The 16,457-nt window shown below is 36.5% G+C and overlaps 1 protein-coding gene across 2 annotated transcripts in view; it reads left to right on the top strand.

Annotated features, from left to right (window-relative positions):
- Nucleotides 1–16,457, top strand: part of MOSPD2 (motile sperm domain containing 2) — a 53,458-nt gene that overhangs the window by 13,258 nt on the left and 23,743 nt on the right. For both annotated transcript variants that reach the window (XM_046673597.1, XM_046673596.1), the window contains exons 3-7: nucleotides 4,381–4,536; nucleotides 6,170–6,256; nucleotides 7,935–8,089; nucleotides 11,515–11,575; nucleotides 13,834–13,872. In XM_046673597.1, the coding sequence (XP_046529553.1) occupies nucleotides 4,381–4,536; nucleotides 6,170–6,256; nucleotides 7,935–8,089; nucleotides 11,515–11,575; nucleotides 13,834–13,872 (498 nt within the window). The remainder of the gene's footprint in view (nucleotides 1–4,380; nucleotides 4,537–6,169; nucleotides 6,257–7,934; nucleotides 8,090–11,514; nucleotides 11,576–13,833; nucleotides 13,873–16,457) is intronic.

The following is a 16,457-nucleotide window of genomic DNA, read 5'->3' as shown; positions in this document are numbered from 1 at the left end:
TTTGGGCACATTTATAATAACTACAATATACTTCCAAGATTTTCTCAACTGATTATTGGTCAATTAGAATTTAGTCTTCTGGGCCGGCCTGGTGGCGCAGCAGTTAAGTTCGCATGTTCCGCTTCTCAGCAGCCCAGGGTTCGCTGGTTTGGATCCCGGGTGCAGACGTGGCACCACTTGGCAAAAGCCATGCTGTGGTAGGCGCCCCACATATAAAGTAGAGGAAGATGGGCATGGATGTTAGCTCAGGGTCAGTCTTCCTCAGCAAAAAGAGGAGGATTGGCAGTAGTTAGCTCAGGGCTAATCTTCCTCGAAAAAGAAAAAAAAAACTAAAGAGTTTAGCCTTCTGTTTGTGGGTAGCATTCTACCTTATGTTAATAAAAACTCATTTGTATAATGTTTAAAATTTTCAGTGTCCTTGATCTTTGTAAGACTGTGGGTAGGTAGACCTTATCTTCATTTTACAGAGAAGAAAATCAGGCCCAGAGCAACTTGCTCAGTCTCCCTATACATAGTAGCATGAGTCTTCTGATTCCATCACTCTGCCCTGTATCCTGAATTTAGCTGGAAATTTTTTCATACTTGTTAACTGTAAAATACAGTTTCTGACCTGTTGGTAATTTCACCAGCCGACAAGAGAGAAAAAGAAAAGTTAATGGATTTCGCTGGTTTATGGGTAAGAACTATATTCTCTTTATCTTGCAACAACAATTTTTAAAAAGTGTATGTGAGAGACAGTGTGAAGGGGTTGTGTGTATGCACACACTTGCACGCATTGAAGAGAGAGAAGGAAAGTTGAAAAGCTGAGAAAGAGAAGTCATCTTTACCCTGGAACATTTAGTACTGTCTGTTCCAGAGGTGAATCACTATGGCCATTTATCTTTAGTTCTTTCTCTGCCAAATTATAAACTTTACAATTTGTTTGGTGGCAATACATCTGTAAATACAAGACCAATTTACAGAGCAAAATTCATATAAGAAGAAATAAATAGTAGAAAGAGACAATGAACTATAGGTGTACTGGTAGTTCATTGTTTCTTAACAAAGGAGTGGCAAAGGAGCTTTGAGCTATTTTGTAGAAATGCAAGGATGACGCTTAAAAATCCACTACTTGAGATTAATGTTGGTCTGTGATGAAGTTTTCACTGATCCACAGCAAGATGAGTGTAATAAGGACAAGGTACTATGAGAGTATATACATATGCATACATATCTGTGTATAAAACTAATCTCTTGGGGGCCAGCCCGGTGGCGCAGCAGTTAAGTGCGCACGTTCTGCTTAGGTGGCCCGGGGTTCCCCAGTTCGGATCCCGGGTGCGGACATGGTACTGCGTGTCAAGCCATGCTGTGGCAGGCGTCCCACATATAAAGTAGAGGAAGAACATCAGGGCCGGTCTTCCTCAGAAAAAAGAGGAGGATTGGCAGATGTCAGCTCAGGGCTTATCTTCCAAAAAAAAAAAAAAAAACCCATGAAAACGAATCTCTTATCTCTATGCTTTAATCATTGAGAGGTAGAGTTTTTCAAAACAATGTTCTGACATGGTGGGGGTGCATGCACACATTCCTGTTTTGCTATCCTCAGATACCTTTTGAGTGTACATCTTTAGCTTCTTCCTTTAACGTCTGGACTTACCAAAGTACTGGTTTTCTGAAACTCCCTAACACTTGAAGGTTCAGTTTTCTGGCAGCTGTGTTTGAAACCAGCATATTGTGTTGTCATAAGCACAGTTATTATTGCACTTGGCCTTGTGGTCTCAAGCCAAGTTTTCCTTAGCTTGAACGCTCAGTTGAGTTTCTGTTTCTTTCTCGGTCTCGTTCTTTCCCACCCCCTCTACACTCTTCAGCCCTCTTTGTCCTCTTCTGCTCTCACTTTTCTCCTGCCTCTGTCCCTCCTCGCCTACATGACCCCCTGGCCAATCCTCTCCTTTCTCTGTCTTTTCCACCCTCTCTGTTTTCATTTCTGTCTAGGGGTAAATGTTTAACAACAGGTGTTTCATATGTAAGTACATTCATATGTAAGTACATGTTTTATTAGTAACAATAATTATTCATTTTAATATAAATGGAAATTTCTGATTTCAAAGATCTGCATCCCTAAAAGCTATCCAAGACCAGTTGGCTTTAAATTTCTTAGTAATGGGCACTGTCTCGTTTATGGTATTCCTAGTGGTAATACCAGCAGTGGTAGTAATAATGATAATAACAATGTTTTATTCTTACTATGGCTAATACTGAGTTTTTACCACTTGCCACATATTGTTCTAAGTAAGTGGTTCTCAGAGTTTAGTCTGCAGACCCTTGAGGATGCACAGGACTCTTTTCAGGAGCCTGTGAGGTCAAAACTATTTTCATAATAATACTAAGAAGCCATTTGCTTTTTTGAGTGTGCTGATGTTTGCACTGATTACACAGAAGCAATGGTGGGTGGAACTGCTGTCTCCTCAGCCCTAATCAAGGCTAGTGGTCATTGTAGTCTTCGCTGTTGGTGCTCGCAGTAAAAACAACAAAAATACAACCCACAAGCCAATTTTATTTTAGAAAGCCCCTGATGAAGCAGTAAATTTTATTAAATCTTGACCCTTTAGTACATGTCCTTTTAATGTTTTGTGTGACAAAATTGGAAAATATGCCTTAAATACTTCTGCATGTTTGAGTTGCCAGCTGAATGTCACATTTTTCATGGACCACCATTTTTATTTGAATGAACAACTGGCAAGTAAACTATGGTTATTCAGACTTGGGTATTTGGCACAAATTGTTCTGAAAATGAAGAAGTCAGCCTGTGATTTCAAGGAAAACACCATACTGGTCCAGTGGAGAGGACTGTCCAGTGGCCAAACTGGATGGTGCTTCTTCAGGGGACAGGGGCTCCGAGGGGCCCTCTGGATGCTAAATAGTGTAAACTCTTTTATATCCAACTCATGTTTATAAATTATAATCAAAGAAGAATTGTGCTTTCACTACTAATGAATTTTCAAATAGCAGAGCTAAAAAACATTTGCCAAGGTTTATCTACTACAGAAAACCACTCATTATATAAATGAGAAGAATAGAGCCCAGATATTGATAAGCAGTATCCAAGGTAACACTCTACAAATGCATGATTGATGGCCAATGTTATATTTTATAGTGCTTTAAACTTCCAAGTAGTTTCATATGTACATTTTTATCTGATCCTCACACAACCCTGTGAGTATCTAAAGCAGCTTAAAGATAAGGAAATTGAGACTCAAAGAAGATCATTCTCTGAATGCACTTTATATTTTCCTGCCCTTTCAGCTATTATCTCTGAGCCTGAAATAAAGCAGATCAAATGGAGAGGAGATAGAATCTATAAAATTTGGCAACTAACTAGATGCAAAAAAAATGGAGATGAAGGAGCAAGGGAATTTCCTGAAGTTTTTTGTGTGGGCCCCTGAGAGGGTGGAGAGTACCATTAACCGAGAAAATAAAAATAGAGAAAGAATAGATTCAGTCAGCAAAGGTTTCCCGAAGGCCTTTTCATTGGCACTACTGTAATCTGCTTTGGGGGATAGACTGTGCTGTTACAGTCTCTATGCGCGAAGATATGGCATGCATGCCAGTTACTTTGATTCGAGGGAAAAGTGCTAAGTGCCTTAAGAAAGGCTTAGTTTAAGTCCTGTAGTTGTTCACAGGAGGGGAGGAACTTCTGGGCTCAGGGAAAATTTTATGGAAGAGGAAGCATTTGAAAGGAGTCTTGCAGAATGGTAGAATTTGGATGTGCAGTGGTAGTTGTTGAGGAGACAAGGAAAGTTCAGTTACGAAAAATAGAGCAAGGCATGGAAGAAGGAATATCAGATATAGAGGTTGGTAAAAACATAGATGTATAGGTGGATAATGAGAAATTATTATTGGGAACAATTATTCTAATAAATTATGGGAAATGTTGACTGCTGCATACATGGTCAGTTTTCCATTTTGTATTGAGTTTATTTTTTTAAATATTTGCCAAACAAATGTCTTTTTAAGTACAATTTATTTATTTCTTTACATATAAAATTTCAATTTTCATTGACTAGAGTAAGGATTTCAAGTTCAGATAACATAATTGACCTTCCCAGGTACTGGTTTATAGTTTTAGAGAGGGTCATGCAAAATATTTTACTATAGTCTTATTTTTTAAATCTGTGGTGGCTTATTTAAAGTAAACCTTCTATCTTTAGATAACTTTATTCTCCTCACACTTAGAAATTCCATCAATCCTTTAAATTGCACATTCATCTGAACTGTATCCCTATGTCTGTCTTTAAATATCTTAGCTTTGTCTTCCAGGTCTTTCTTCTCTTTTGGCATTAGTGTTTGTTATTATTCACTACAGAATTTGTCTGACTTGGATATTTATTACTGTTTTTGCCCTAGATAAATCAGATAAATATGATCCACGTGATGTTGAAAGGCTACAGCAAGATGATAACTGGATTGAAAGTTACTTATATTGGAGACATAATGTTATAGATGAAACCCTGAAGATGCTTGATGAGAGTTTTCAGTGGAGGAAAGAAATGACTGTCAATGGTAAGCTTTTCAATTTAACCTTGACAGTATACCATCTCTGCATAAATGTTACTGTTTTACATTTATCTAGTAGTATATTTGCAAATATTTTTGGCAATCTTCATAAACACCAGAATATAATGTTGTACAGAGACCCAGTAACACTTTGAAAGGAGCATCTTATGAATAAGTCTTAAAAGTGGTATCACTCATGGGGAAATCAGATCACCAGGGAGCAGAATCACACTCAGATTCTTCACTCACAGCAGAGTCTCTTAATCTGTGCTTGTTTAGTTTGGTACCATTAAACAATAGCAAGATAACATTTTCACTACTAGGCCTAGATGCTATTTGCCTGTTTTTCTCAGTTGGTACCTTATGTCTTTCTCTATCCCCAGAGTTTCTTGTGCTAATAAGTGCTCCATATAGAATTACTAAATGAATGGGGATCCCTTAAAAAAACAGACTTATCCCCAAGGATGCCTATGACAGTCTTCTCTTAACTTCTTGATTTCAAGGCCCAACTCTAAATTGAAATTTTCCCCCAAAATGGAAGTTTTAAAACTTAGAGGGGTTTTTATAATAGTCTTCAAGTATATGAAGAACTCTTCACAGGAAAGGTTACCCATTATGTCTCTCCTCCTAAAAATTTAACAGGAAAAACTGTCATAACTGCTGGTTTAGATGAAGTAGAAAGAAGGGTTTCCTGACCTTCAGGATTATAAACTCTGGTATGACTGAGTCTGGAGACTTTTTACAAAATAGTCAACAAATAAATCAAGAGCAGATACTCTCTCCTAGTCTTCAGAGTTGTAGAAGGAATCCATTAGAAGGAGAGTATTTAAAAATAATTTGATTGAAAATATAAAATCTGTGGGTAATTTCAACAGTGAAGCATTTATTAATCAAGCAAAGAAATACAATCTGATATTTATAGATCATTAAAGTGGAGAATAAACTTTTAAATTCAACAATAGTTTTTTCTTACATACAATTGCTAGTTTATAGTGGCATCCAAGCAGAGGTATGATAAAAGGTGGGTGGGGAAGGATAAATCTTTGAAAGTTCTCAGGGAACCATGTGAATGAAACAAAAGCTTTGGCATTTCCTGCCTTGCTCTGTTGATTCTCGGCCTCACTAGAGACTGGACAGGCCCTTTTTTGTTCCTCCTGCTAAAGGATCTAGCATTTATCTTGAAATATTTTCCAGCTTCCCCAAGATTATAAAATGTATGAGACTACTGAATATCAAACTTAGTAGAAAAATTGTACTTTACTAGACAAATCATAATGATTTCTTTCATCAATTCTGAGGCTGTAATATAGATATTTACTGGCATGGTCTCTTGAAATTGTCCAATAATGATAATATTTGTTTGCAAGTCATTACTTGAAACACAACCAGAATATGAGAATGTATCCACAAAGTAATGGCTGACGTGTAAAGGGAAATGAGTTTTTTCCATTTCTCTCATCCATGTCTTTATGTAGTTTGTTTACTTAGTAAGAAACACCATTTTTATTGCCAGAGGTTCAAATATGCTTTATCTGTTTTTATATCAGAAACACTATATAATATTAACTTTTACATTGTAAATTTTCTTTTTAAAAGGCCCCTAAGTTACAATTACTAATCAAAGTTTATCACTTTTTAGACCTGACTGAATCATCCATTCCCAGATGGTTATTGGAAATTGGTGGTATTTATCTCCATGGTTATGACAAAGAAGGCAACAAGTTGTGTAAGTATATTTAACTTATGTACTTGCTTTTCAAGATTTTGAGATGTAGTTATCTATCTCAGCTGAATTAATGATAGGCAGAACTTTCTCCATGTGGACCACATGTCAAGTTTCTGACAATTGGGAATGGTTAGGGCCATTTTGACCAGCATCAGATACTTAGTTGTACATACTTTTTGCATTGTAATAAACTAGGCAGTAAAAAGTGCCACATCCTGTAACACTGCCGAAATAATGTAATTCAGAGTCATCATCATCTTTCTAATTTAATGATATTAAAATTCAACCCAGTATTTTTATGGAAAATCTTTTGACAGTTGCTAATGGTTGCTAAATGGACTTTTTTCCTTTCAAGTTTCCCATTTCTTCCTTAATCTGTGTGATAGCAGGAGGAACAGTCATAATCATTCCTGCTGTCCCAGTGACGCCCTTGTTACTCCTCTCTCCCCTTTGCCAAAAATCCAGTTTGGTTTGTACCAAGGCTGGGACTTGACAGGAGTGTCAGAGCCCGGTCCCAAGCAGACATCCTGCCAAGGCAGTTTCCTACACGGTCAGTGCCTGCCTTGCTTGCCCTCTGTTGTGGCCTGTGGTCCGTTCCTGTCCCAAGACTACTCTGTCAGCATTTTCCTCTTATTGCCAGCTCCTCCTTCTCAATAATCTTTTCTCCTTTCTCTTGTTCTATATGTCCTTTTCATGGGCTTCCCAGGTTTCATTCCTTTCTTGGCCTCTTGCTTTCCACCTGATACTGTCTCCGTGGGTGATCTCAAGTACATTGCTACCTTCAGCTGCCTCCCCTGAAACAGTGGAGACCCCACATCATCCCCAGGCTGTATGCACATACATACCCAGCTACCCACTGACTGGCCCCGCAGGATTGATTGTCAGCCGCATTGAACACAACACACAGCTAAACTGTGTCCCACCACCTGCCCTCCTTCTGTAGTGCCCAGCTCAGGCCCACAACCATTGGCTCATTCGTCTGACATAGCTTCAATTTTAGCCTCTTCTCTGTTCTCACCAGCACTTCCTCAGTTCGGTGCCTAACTACCCCTGTGCCTTCCCAGGCCATAGCCTGTCGGGTTTCCTTCTCTGCCTCTTCAGTCTCCCCTCTGTGCTGCTGCCAAGAGATGTTGTAAATAGGAAAATCAAAACACCTTAGCATTTTACTCAGTCCTTCAAGCCCAGCCTTGTCTATTTAGCTTCTCCTCTCACCACTTGTCTCATTTTGTCTTTGCTGCCACCACTCTCAACAGGTTGCTATGCTTCACCTACGTGCACGACACCCACTCAGGCCTCCGTCATGCCTCTGTCCAGGCTTTTCCTCTGGATGGAACATTTTTTCTAGTGCTTGACAGACCAATGGCTTTCATTTTTGTTAAGCACACTCAAGAGTACTTTTTAGGTTATTGCCGAGTGTTGTCTACTCACCCGTATTTTCTTTTCCCCCTTATTTACTAGTGAAGTTTGTTTATGTCCTAAGGGGAAAAAATAGTTTACCTTTCTGCTACTCTTTAAGGTTCACAAGTGCACACTATTTCTCGTTTCAAAGAAGGAAGAGATGTTTTTAATCTGAGAAACAAAGTGAATTATAAATGAAGAAAAATGTCAAGAGAAAGGAATGATATGTGTATAAAATAATATTATAATGCTATAAATATTTTTCTTATTTTTGGATAAGTCTGGATCAGGGTGAAGTATCATGTAAAAGACCATAAAACCATGTTGGACAAAAAGAAGCTTATCGCATTCTGGTTGGAACGTTATGCTAGAAGAGAAAATGGGAAACCTGTAACAGTGATGTTTGACCTGTCAGAAACTGGAATAAATAGCATAGTAAGCATTTTTCTTTGTATCATTGTTTATCATGTTGTTCTTCCTCTCTTCTGTCCTCCCTGTCACCCCTCCCTCCTACAACCAAATACTGCTATAAAATTGAGCTAACCAAGTTATGTTTGGGATTTATGTTTGTCCCCCTGCATTGTGAGTGAAGCCAAACATGGAGTGGGATTTGCAAAGAAATAAAGTTGTTTTAGTATTTGACATTGAATCTATAGATTCCCTAGAAATGTTCCTTGTCTAATACACAGTATGTAGAGGTAGGAAGTCAAGGCTGGCAGGGTAAGGTAGAGTGGTAACAGTAAACTTTTCTGTCAAAACTAATATCCTACAGCACTTAACCCTGTGCCTAGCACACAGTAATACACTAAATCAATATGGAGTAAAGTAATGTATGCTCTCTATTGTACCATTAGATTCATACCATGTTTTGCAGTTGCGAGATGTTCACTTGAGTTTTGCTCTCAACAGCACTTTGTGATCTTGTTGGGTTGTTTTTTGTTCTTTTTTTTTTTTTTTTTTTTTTTGCTTGTTTGTTTGATTTGGTTAGTTTTGGAAACTAGTTTCCTTTAGGTGATTTTTGCCAAGCTTAAAATGTAAGTAAAACCTACCAGTCTCTAATTTGGGCCCTTGTGACCTTAGTGGTAACTACAAACCCTTCAGTAGCATGGGGCTCTGTGGGCACATTTATTAGAGCTATTGTCTCTACATTCAAACCTTGGCTAATTCTGGCAGCAGTGAAATGACATTCACACACCTGGCTGGGACAGTGTTGAAACCTTTTTGAAAATCCACTTGGCAGAGCATGTTAAGAACCTTAAGATGTTCATATTCTTACTCTTTGCTTGCTAACTCACTTCTGGAAATCCATTCTAAAAAAATGATTCTGTGTCAGAAAAAGCACTGTGCACCAAAATGTTTTTTAGTGTCATTTAAAATAGTGAAAAATTAGAAAAAAATGTAAATGTCAACACAGGGAAATTGTAAATTATGGTATGTGTAATTGATAGAGTATGTGTGCTATGTAAAATGGTGTTTATAAAGAATTGGTAGTAATATTAGAGAATACCTTTTTTTTAATGAATAATGAAAAAGGCGACAGGATTACATCATAGTGATACCTAGCCCAAAAGAAAGGAAACCTTAGACATTAAAAAAAAAAAAAAAACAGGCTAGAGAGAGCTGCTAGAGAGAACAAGAGTGTTTTTGGATGGTAGAACCACAGATTTCTTTTTTTCATCTTTCCCTATTTATATTTTAAGAGTCCATTGCCCTGGATTTTTTCAATCTGGTTTCCATGTCAGTGAGTTTCAGATTACAAAGTAAATCCTTTTATACCCAAAATCTAAATCAAAATGCCTAGATAAATATCCCATAAGAATAAATCATGGTTATCCTTTGTGTATGATAGTTTTCTAATTATTAATCCAGAATCATGAAAAATAAATGTTAATGTTTTCTATTGCCAAATATAGAGGCAAGGAATTGAGCTGATTGTTTTCAAGCTACTTATGTCCTATCTCATTATCTTTTACTTATAAATAAGGTTTATTTGTGTTACCGAGTATTTAAATCATTGTTTTAAAATACCTGAATCTTAGTTATTTTTATATGTGATTCACAAAGGATTTAAGTTGGCTTATAAAGATGTATACAGAATTGCAAGGCAAAAATTTTTTTTTAATTATTTGTTAGAGTCGAGCCACTAATTTGACTCTAAGCGTTCAGCTGCCTGCCTGAAAGAAATGGAATCATTTAAAATTATTCATGAGCCATACTTTAAAACCAGTATCTTAGGAGAAATATATCCATTCCTGATACTTGAACTGGAGAGAAAAGTCTTTCATAGGTCCTCAAAGGGAGGACATTTTACAAGATAATGAATAGCACCCTTGAAAACATCCTCACAAAATGTAGAGCAATAAGTTTCATGGAGCTTTTTTATGTAGTACCCACAATGTACATACACACTGGCATCCTGTCAGATCCACTTGAATTAGCAGTAACTTGGGATTTTACAAGCAAGGCTATTCAATTAAATAAAAGATGAAAACAAGAATATTGGACAAAGCCTTTTTAGACAAAGTCTCTGGGGGCCACAGATTATATACTAAGGTAACCAAATTTTTATACAACTAGTTATTTTGAGATATTTCTTTGACTTTTACGTAACTGCAAATTGTTAAACTCTATGCAGAGTGGATATGGTGATTAGTTATAAAGGTATTATTATATACTAGGATTTATCCCATAATAAATACTTAAGATAGTTAAGGATGCCTACTTTCAGTTTACTGGAGTTAAAGATGCTGCAACTCACATGCTAGGAATGACTTTATAGACTCTCATCTCTAGGACAATCTACCTTTCAGTAATTGATGAATATAAGCTTACCTGGTTATATCTTTCATCCTACAGTCCTTATAAGATGCCTGATCAAGATTAGTAAGTCAGCCATGGAATGACATGGAATGAAATGACCCGTGTCAATGGTAACCCTAATAACCTAATTTCATGTTACTGTGTTCAAGGCAGTAGAACCAACAGACAGCTATGTTTATAAAGGCTCCCAGAAATTAGAGTCAATGAATAACACTTGAAAATAAATTTTAAAATTCTAATTCTACTTCTAGCTCCCTAAATAAGAGGAGAGAAGCTAGAAGTGAAGTAGATACAGCAGGCCAATATGATCAGATTAACTGTTGTGTAAAAAGATTAATAAAATATATTTTATTGAGGCTATTATGAGGTATAGAAATTAGATTTAAAAAGCAAATATACCAGAATTTATATACATGTGTATTATCATTCCAAGTAGTCAGATTGTAAACTGTATACTTGTTTCAGTAATTCTTTAAATTTTCAACAGATTTTTAGAATTTCTCAGCGGGGATTGCTTTTAGATCCATTTTATAATGCCATGTTACCTTTGCAGCCTCAAGCATCTAACTAGTTTGAGGTAACATGAATCATTTTTTTTTTTTTTTAAAGATTTTACTTTTTCTTTTTCTCCCCAAAGCCCCCTGGTACATAGCTGTGCACTTTTAGTTGTGGGTCCTTCTAGTTGTGGCATGTGGGATGCCGCCTCAGCATGTCTCAATGAGCAGTGCCATGACCGCGCCCAGGACTCGAACTGGCGAAACCCTGGGCTGCCGCAGCGGAGCACACGAACTTAACCACTCAACCACGGGGCCGGCCCCAACCTGAATCATGTTTAAGCATCTGATTTCTTTAACTCAATTTTAGGACTGATTATTATAAGTAGCTTAATTACTTAAAACCTTAGTTCCTGGGAATATAGATATTTATATATGAGCTTATTTTTTGAAGAATTTAATAATTTTCTCATTTGTATTTAATAATTTATCACCTTTAGAAATGTACAATTTAACAAAAATTTAAATGTATAATCTTTATTTTAGGACATGGAGTTTGTACGCTTTATCATCAACTGCTTTAAGGTTTATTACCCTAAATACCTCTGTAAGTAACTAACTTCTTTATAAAAATATAATATATAGAAACTGTAGATAATGTCTGAGAATTGTGGAGCTTTATATTATTATAGACTCTAATACCTGAAACATTGTTTTATGATGAAGAGCTTAAATGTGTTCATAGAAATTTAAGTGCTTGTCCTAGTAGGTACAGGGGAAATTTTTCATAAATAATCATTGTCCTTTACAGTTAGTTTTTAGAGTTTAAGTTCTAAACTATATACATGGCATCCTGTAACACACAGGGACATAAAAACACCCATTTATTTCCAAGATTATCCCATTTTTACTAATCTTTAAACTGAGAAATTCATTTACAATAATATTCATTATGTGGAACTGCTTACATGCAAGAAACATATTGATGAAGTATACTATATGTTAAGCAATATCATACATAAAGTACACTGTGTTACTAATTGCTATTTAAAAATTGTCGTTAAGAAAACACTTGACTAGAGCGCACTACATTTGAATTTGTCATTTGGAGTTTATTTTTAATTGTGATTCTTCCAGGAATTACCTGAATGAAGAATTCCTAAATTTTATGTATTCATTTTTGACTTATTGGATTTATATGATAGTTTCCCCCTGGGGAAGTCAAGATGCCATCCCACATAAATATTTTTAACTTCAGTGAGTTGAAAGTGAAAAGACAGACAAGAGGCAACAGGGACATCAGAAAGTGGAAACTCACAGATATGCCTGGGCACACCCCAGCAAATACCACAATGAGGGTCTTTGGGTCTCGTGACTCAGATGACACTAAACCATAAAATCCCCAAATCATCTTACTTTGGCATGCTTTCACATTTTTATTAATGTGAAGTGAGGAACAGACAAAAAGCATGGCAGATATTGAGGATCATCAGTTTTACCCCTAGTCGTATGCTCTGATGTCTTCAGAAAGAGTATTCATGAACGTTTTTAAGCGTAGAGAATGTCTAATTTGGGGAACCTGTAGGATCTGCCCTTCCTTCTGAATTCTTCTTGGAGCTAGCATGTACCCTGATTCATTAAGGCTTGCTGAGCAGTGCCAGTCAGTGGTCAGTAGGGAATCACTACTACATGTTATTAGCTTATTTCTCTTATGTTCAAAATGCACATAAACTATCCACTTGTTTATTGAAATATCTAAAAGAGTTTGTGAAGAGCCATTTATAAATAGTATAAATATCATTATTACCTTATAGAACACATCCAAGATTCTTTTGAGGAAACTATTAATAAATTCATGGGTCTATATAAAGATGAATTGGGACACTTTTCATTCCAATTAACTAGAGATAATGAGAGATAATGTATATAGTCTACCTATATAATGTAGTTTCGCAGACAGTGAGTTTTGTAGAATCTTAAATTATGCTTCAAAATCTGTCATAAAATGTAACTATTAATTTCTTAAAATATTGAGTCCAAATCCTTTCAGGCATATCCTAGATAAAGAGTGAGGTGTTAAGCACCAGGGTACTTCTTTGCAGATACCTTGTTCTTTACATGTACTTTACTTGTCCTACATTGACATAGTTATTTTAGGAGGTTCTCTGCTCAGAGAAGAATGAAATTGCATTTTGATTCATGTGGAATAGAAGAATGGATTGGATATCAAAAATTCCCTTTGTTGTTTCTGTTTCTTTCTCATGATTGTTAATAGGGCTGTTTAATATCTTCATCTAAGTATGCAAATAATACTTCTGTATACTTTGGAATTATTGGCTTCCTCGGGCTCATAATATTAAAAGTAGAAATAATTTTTGTTTTTTTAAACATAATTAAAAATGGGGGGGCAACTGTGAGAATGGTTTAACATATAATCTCTAGAAAATTATAATTCAAACTATAAATTAGATGTTGAAATTGTTTTAAAGTTCAGTGGACTTCAGTGCTAAGTTGTAAACGCTATGACGTGCCATATCCGAAGACTCTACTAACCCACTTAACTATTTTCTTTTGTGCCTTTTTGCAAACAACAAAAGCAATAAATGAATAAAAGAACAGGCTATTTGCCTAAGGACAGTGATGGTGCATTATTCATTTCCCACAAGCCATCCTCCTGGGTGGGCCCCTCACAATTATGAGAAGTTAGTTTGGTTCTGGCACCACTCACCCTTCATTCAATTAGAACTGAGTCAACCAGCTGAGTTTAGAGTTACATTTAGATTACCAGATTTTCTAGGCCAGGTATAAATGATATTACTATAGTGGTACTAAGTCACATTCAATGAATTTTTTTTCATCTTTCAGCAAAAATGGTGATCTTTGATATGCCTTGGATAATGAATGGTGAGTATATTACTTATACTTTCCTAAAACAAAGTGTCTGATTTCCTTTTTGCCAGTTTAGCCATATTTCTATGGTTGTTTAAAAAAATGTTTATATTGTGCTTGATATGTACTCTTAAGAGGCTGGAGCTAGAACACTCGAAGTCTATTCCTAAGCAAACTGGGCTAACATTCTACCCCCAGGCTCTGGGGACACCCATTAGTCATCTCTAAAAACAGCCTCAAGATGTTCAACCATTCAGGTAAGCTATAGCCAGAAGCCTCAGTTTGTCACCCCTATATGGGGTATGTCACAGAACACAGGCCTTGGTAGACTTTCTCATGAGCTTCAGGTGTTGAGGAAGAAGGTGGGATGAATATGAAATTTACTCTAAATTTCTGTAGTCACATAACTCTTACAACAGTCGTTATATATTTTTGGTAAAAAAATTTTTCGAAAACATTGAAACACACTCTTTTTCAACTTTAATGTGATTGTAAATTTAGTAGTATTTTCAGAATGTTCATTTTCATTTGTTTGCCAAAGTCAGTCGTTACATAGAAAGCAATACAGAAAACCAACAAAACCAAAACTTGGTTCTTTGAAAAGTTCATTAAAATTGCAAAACTTTACCTAATCTGATGAAGAAAAAAAGAAAGATTCAAATTATTAAGATCAAGAATGAAAGAAGAGACTTCACTATTGACCTTACAGTAATGAAAAGGATTATAAGGGAATACTGTGAACAATTGTATGCCAGGAAATTAGATAACCTAGATGAAATGGACAAATTCCTAGAAAGACACAAACTACTGAAATGGACTCAAGAAGAATCTGAACAGAAGTATAACAAGAGAAATTGAATTAGTAATCAAAAAATTTCTCACAAAGGAAAGCCCAGGCCCAAATAGCTTCACTGGTAAATTCTACCAATCATATAAAGAAGAATCAACACCAGTCCTTTGCAAACTCTTCCACAAAACAGAAGAGGGAGCACTTCCCAACTCATTTTATGAGGCAAGTATATCCCTAATAACAAACATCACAGGAAAAGAAAACTACAGACCAGTATCCCTTATGACTATAGAGAGAGCAGCTCTCAATAAAGTACTAACAAACCAAATCTAGCAGCATATAAAAAGGATCCAAGTAGGATTTATCTCAGGAATGCAAAGTTGGTTCAACATATGAAAATCAGTCAGTGTTATCCAACATATTAGTAGTCTAAAGAAAAAAATTACATGGTCATCTCAGTAGACACAGGAAAAGCATTTGATAAAATTCTCTACTCTCATGATAAAAGCACTCAAGAAACTAGGAATAGAAGGTGCAAAGAGTTGGAACAACTGCAAAGTTAGGGGACCACCGTAATCCATATAGGACTACCCTCACTTTTCACACTAACTGTAAGTTCAAGAAGTTCCCAAAACCACCCTCAGGTTCACTAGAATGACTCAAAGAGCTCGCTGAAAGCTATATATCACTGTTACTGTTCATTACAGGAAAGGATTCAAATTAAAATCAGCCAAGGGAAGAAGAACATAGGGTAGAATTCAGGGAAGTACCAAATGTGGAGCACAGTACTTTTCCAGCCTCAATTGGTGGCAGTACCCCTAGAGTATTGCCAACCAGGCAAGCTCACCCAAATCTCAGAGTTCAGAGCCAGCCCTGATGGCCTACTGGTCAAAGTTCAGCATGCTCTGCGTCAGTGGCTTGGGTTCAGTTGCCAGGAGCAAAACCACACCACTCATCTGTCAGTAGCCATCCTGTGGTGGCGGCTCACGTAGAAGAACTAGAAGGACATACAACTAGAATGTACAACTATGTACTGGGACTTTGGGGAGGGAAAAACAAGGAGGAAGGTTGACAAGAGATATTAGCTCAGGGTGAATCTTTCCCAGCAAAAAAAAAAGGATTAAAAAAACATCTCAGTGTTCAGAGTTTCTACCGGGGCTTTGGTACATAGGCCTGACTGATTGATCACATGGTTGATATCAGTCTCCAGTCTCTCCAGAGGTCTGCTGATACTGTGTGACCCAAAGCCCTCACCCTAAATGATATTGTTCCAGTGTGTCCCGAGGTCCCCAGGCAAACAAAGACTCTCCTATTAGGCATGAAGATTACCTCCTAGAAGCTGAGGGCAAAGTCTAGACCTTTCTTTGAATAAGGTTAATTCTTCACAGAAGAGAACTTCCTCAGCCTGATAAAGGGAATCTATGTAAAACCTGCATCTATGGAAACCCACAACTAATATCATACTTAGCGCTGAAAGAATGAATGCTTTCCCCCTAAAATGAGGAAGAAGACAAAGTTGTATACTCTCACCACCTATATTGCCAGGGCACTTAGGCAAGAAAAAGAAATAAAAGGCATCCAGATTGGAAAAGAAGTAGTAGTATCTATATTTGTAGGTGACATAATCTCCTATATGGAAAATTTTAAGGAATACACACAGAAAAAAACCTATTAGAACTAATAAATGAGTTCAGCAAGGTGACAGGATACAAAGTCAATACACAAAATCAATTATATTTCTATACACTGGTAATGAATACTCCAAAATATGAAATTAAGAAAACCTCCATTTATAATAGCATCACAAAGA

Source organism: Equus quagga, chromosome 10, assembly GCF_021613505.1.
Source record: "Equus quagga isolate Etosha38 chromosome 10, UCLA_HA_Equagga_1.0, whole genome shotgun sequence".
Taxonomy (NCBI): domain Eukaryota; kingdom Metazoa; phylum Chordata; class Mammalia; order Perissodactyla; family Equidae; genus Equus; species Equus quagga.
This window is presented reverse-complemented; position numbering and strand designations above follow the sequence as displayed.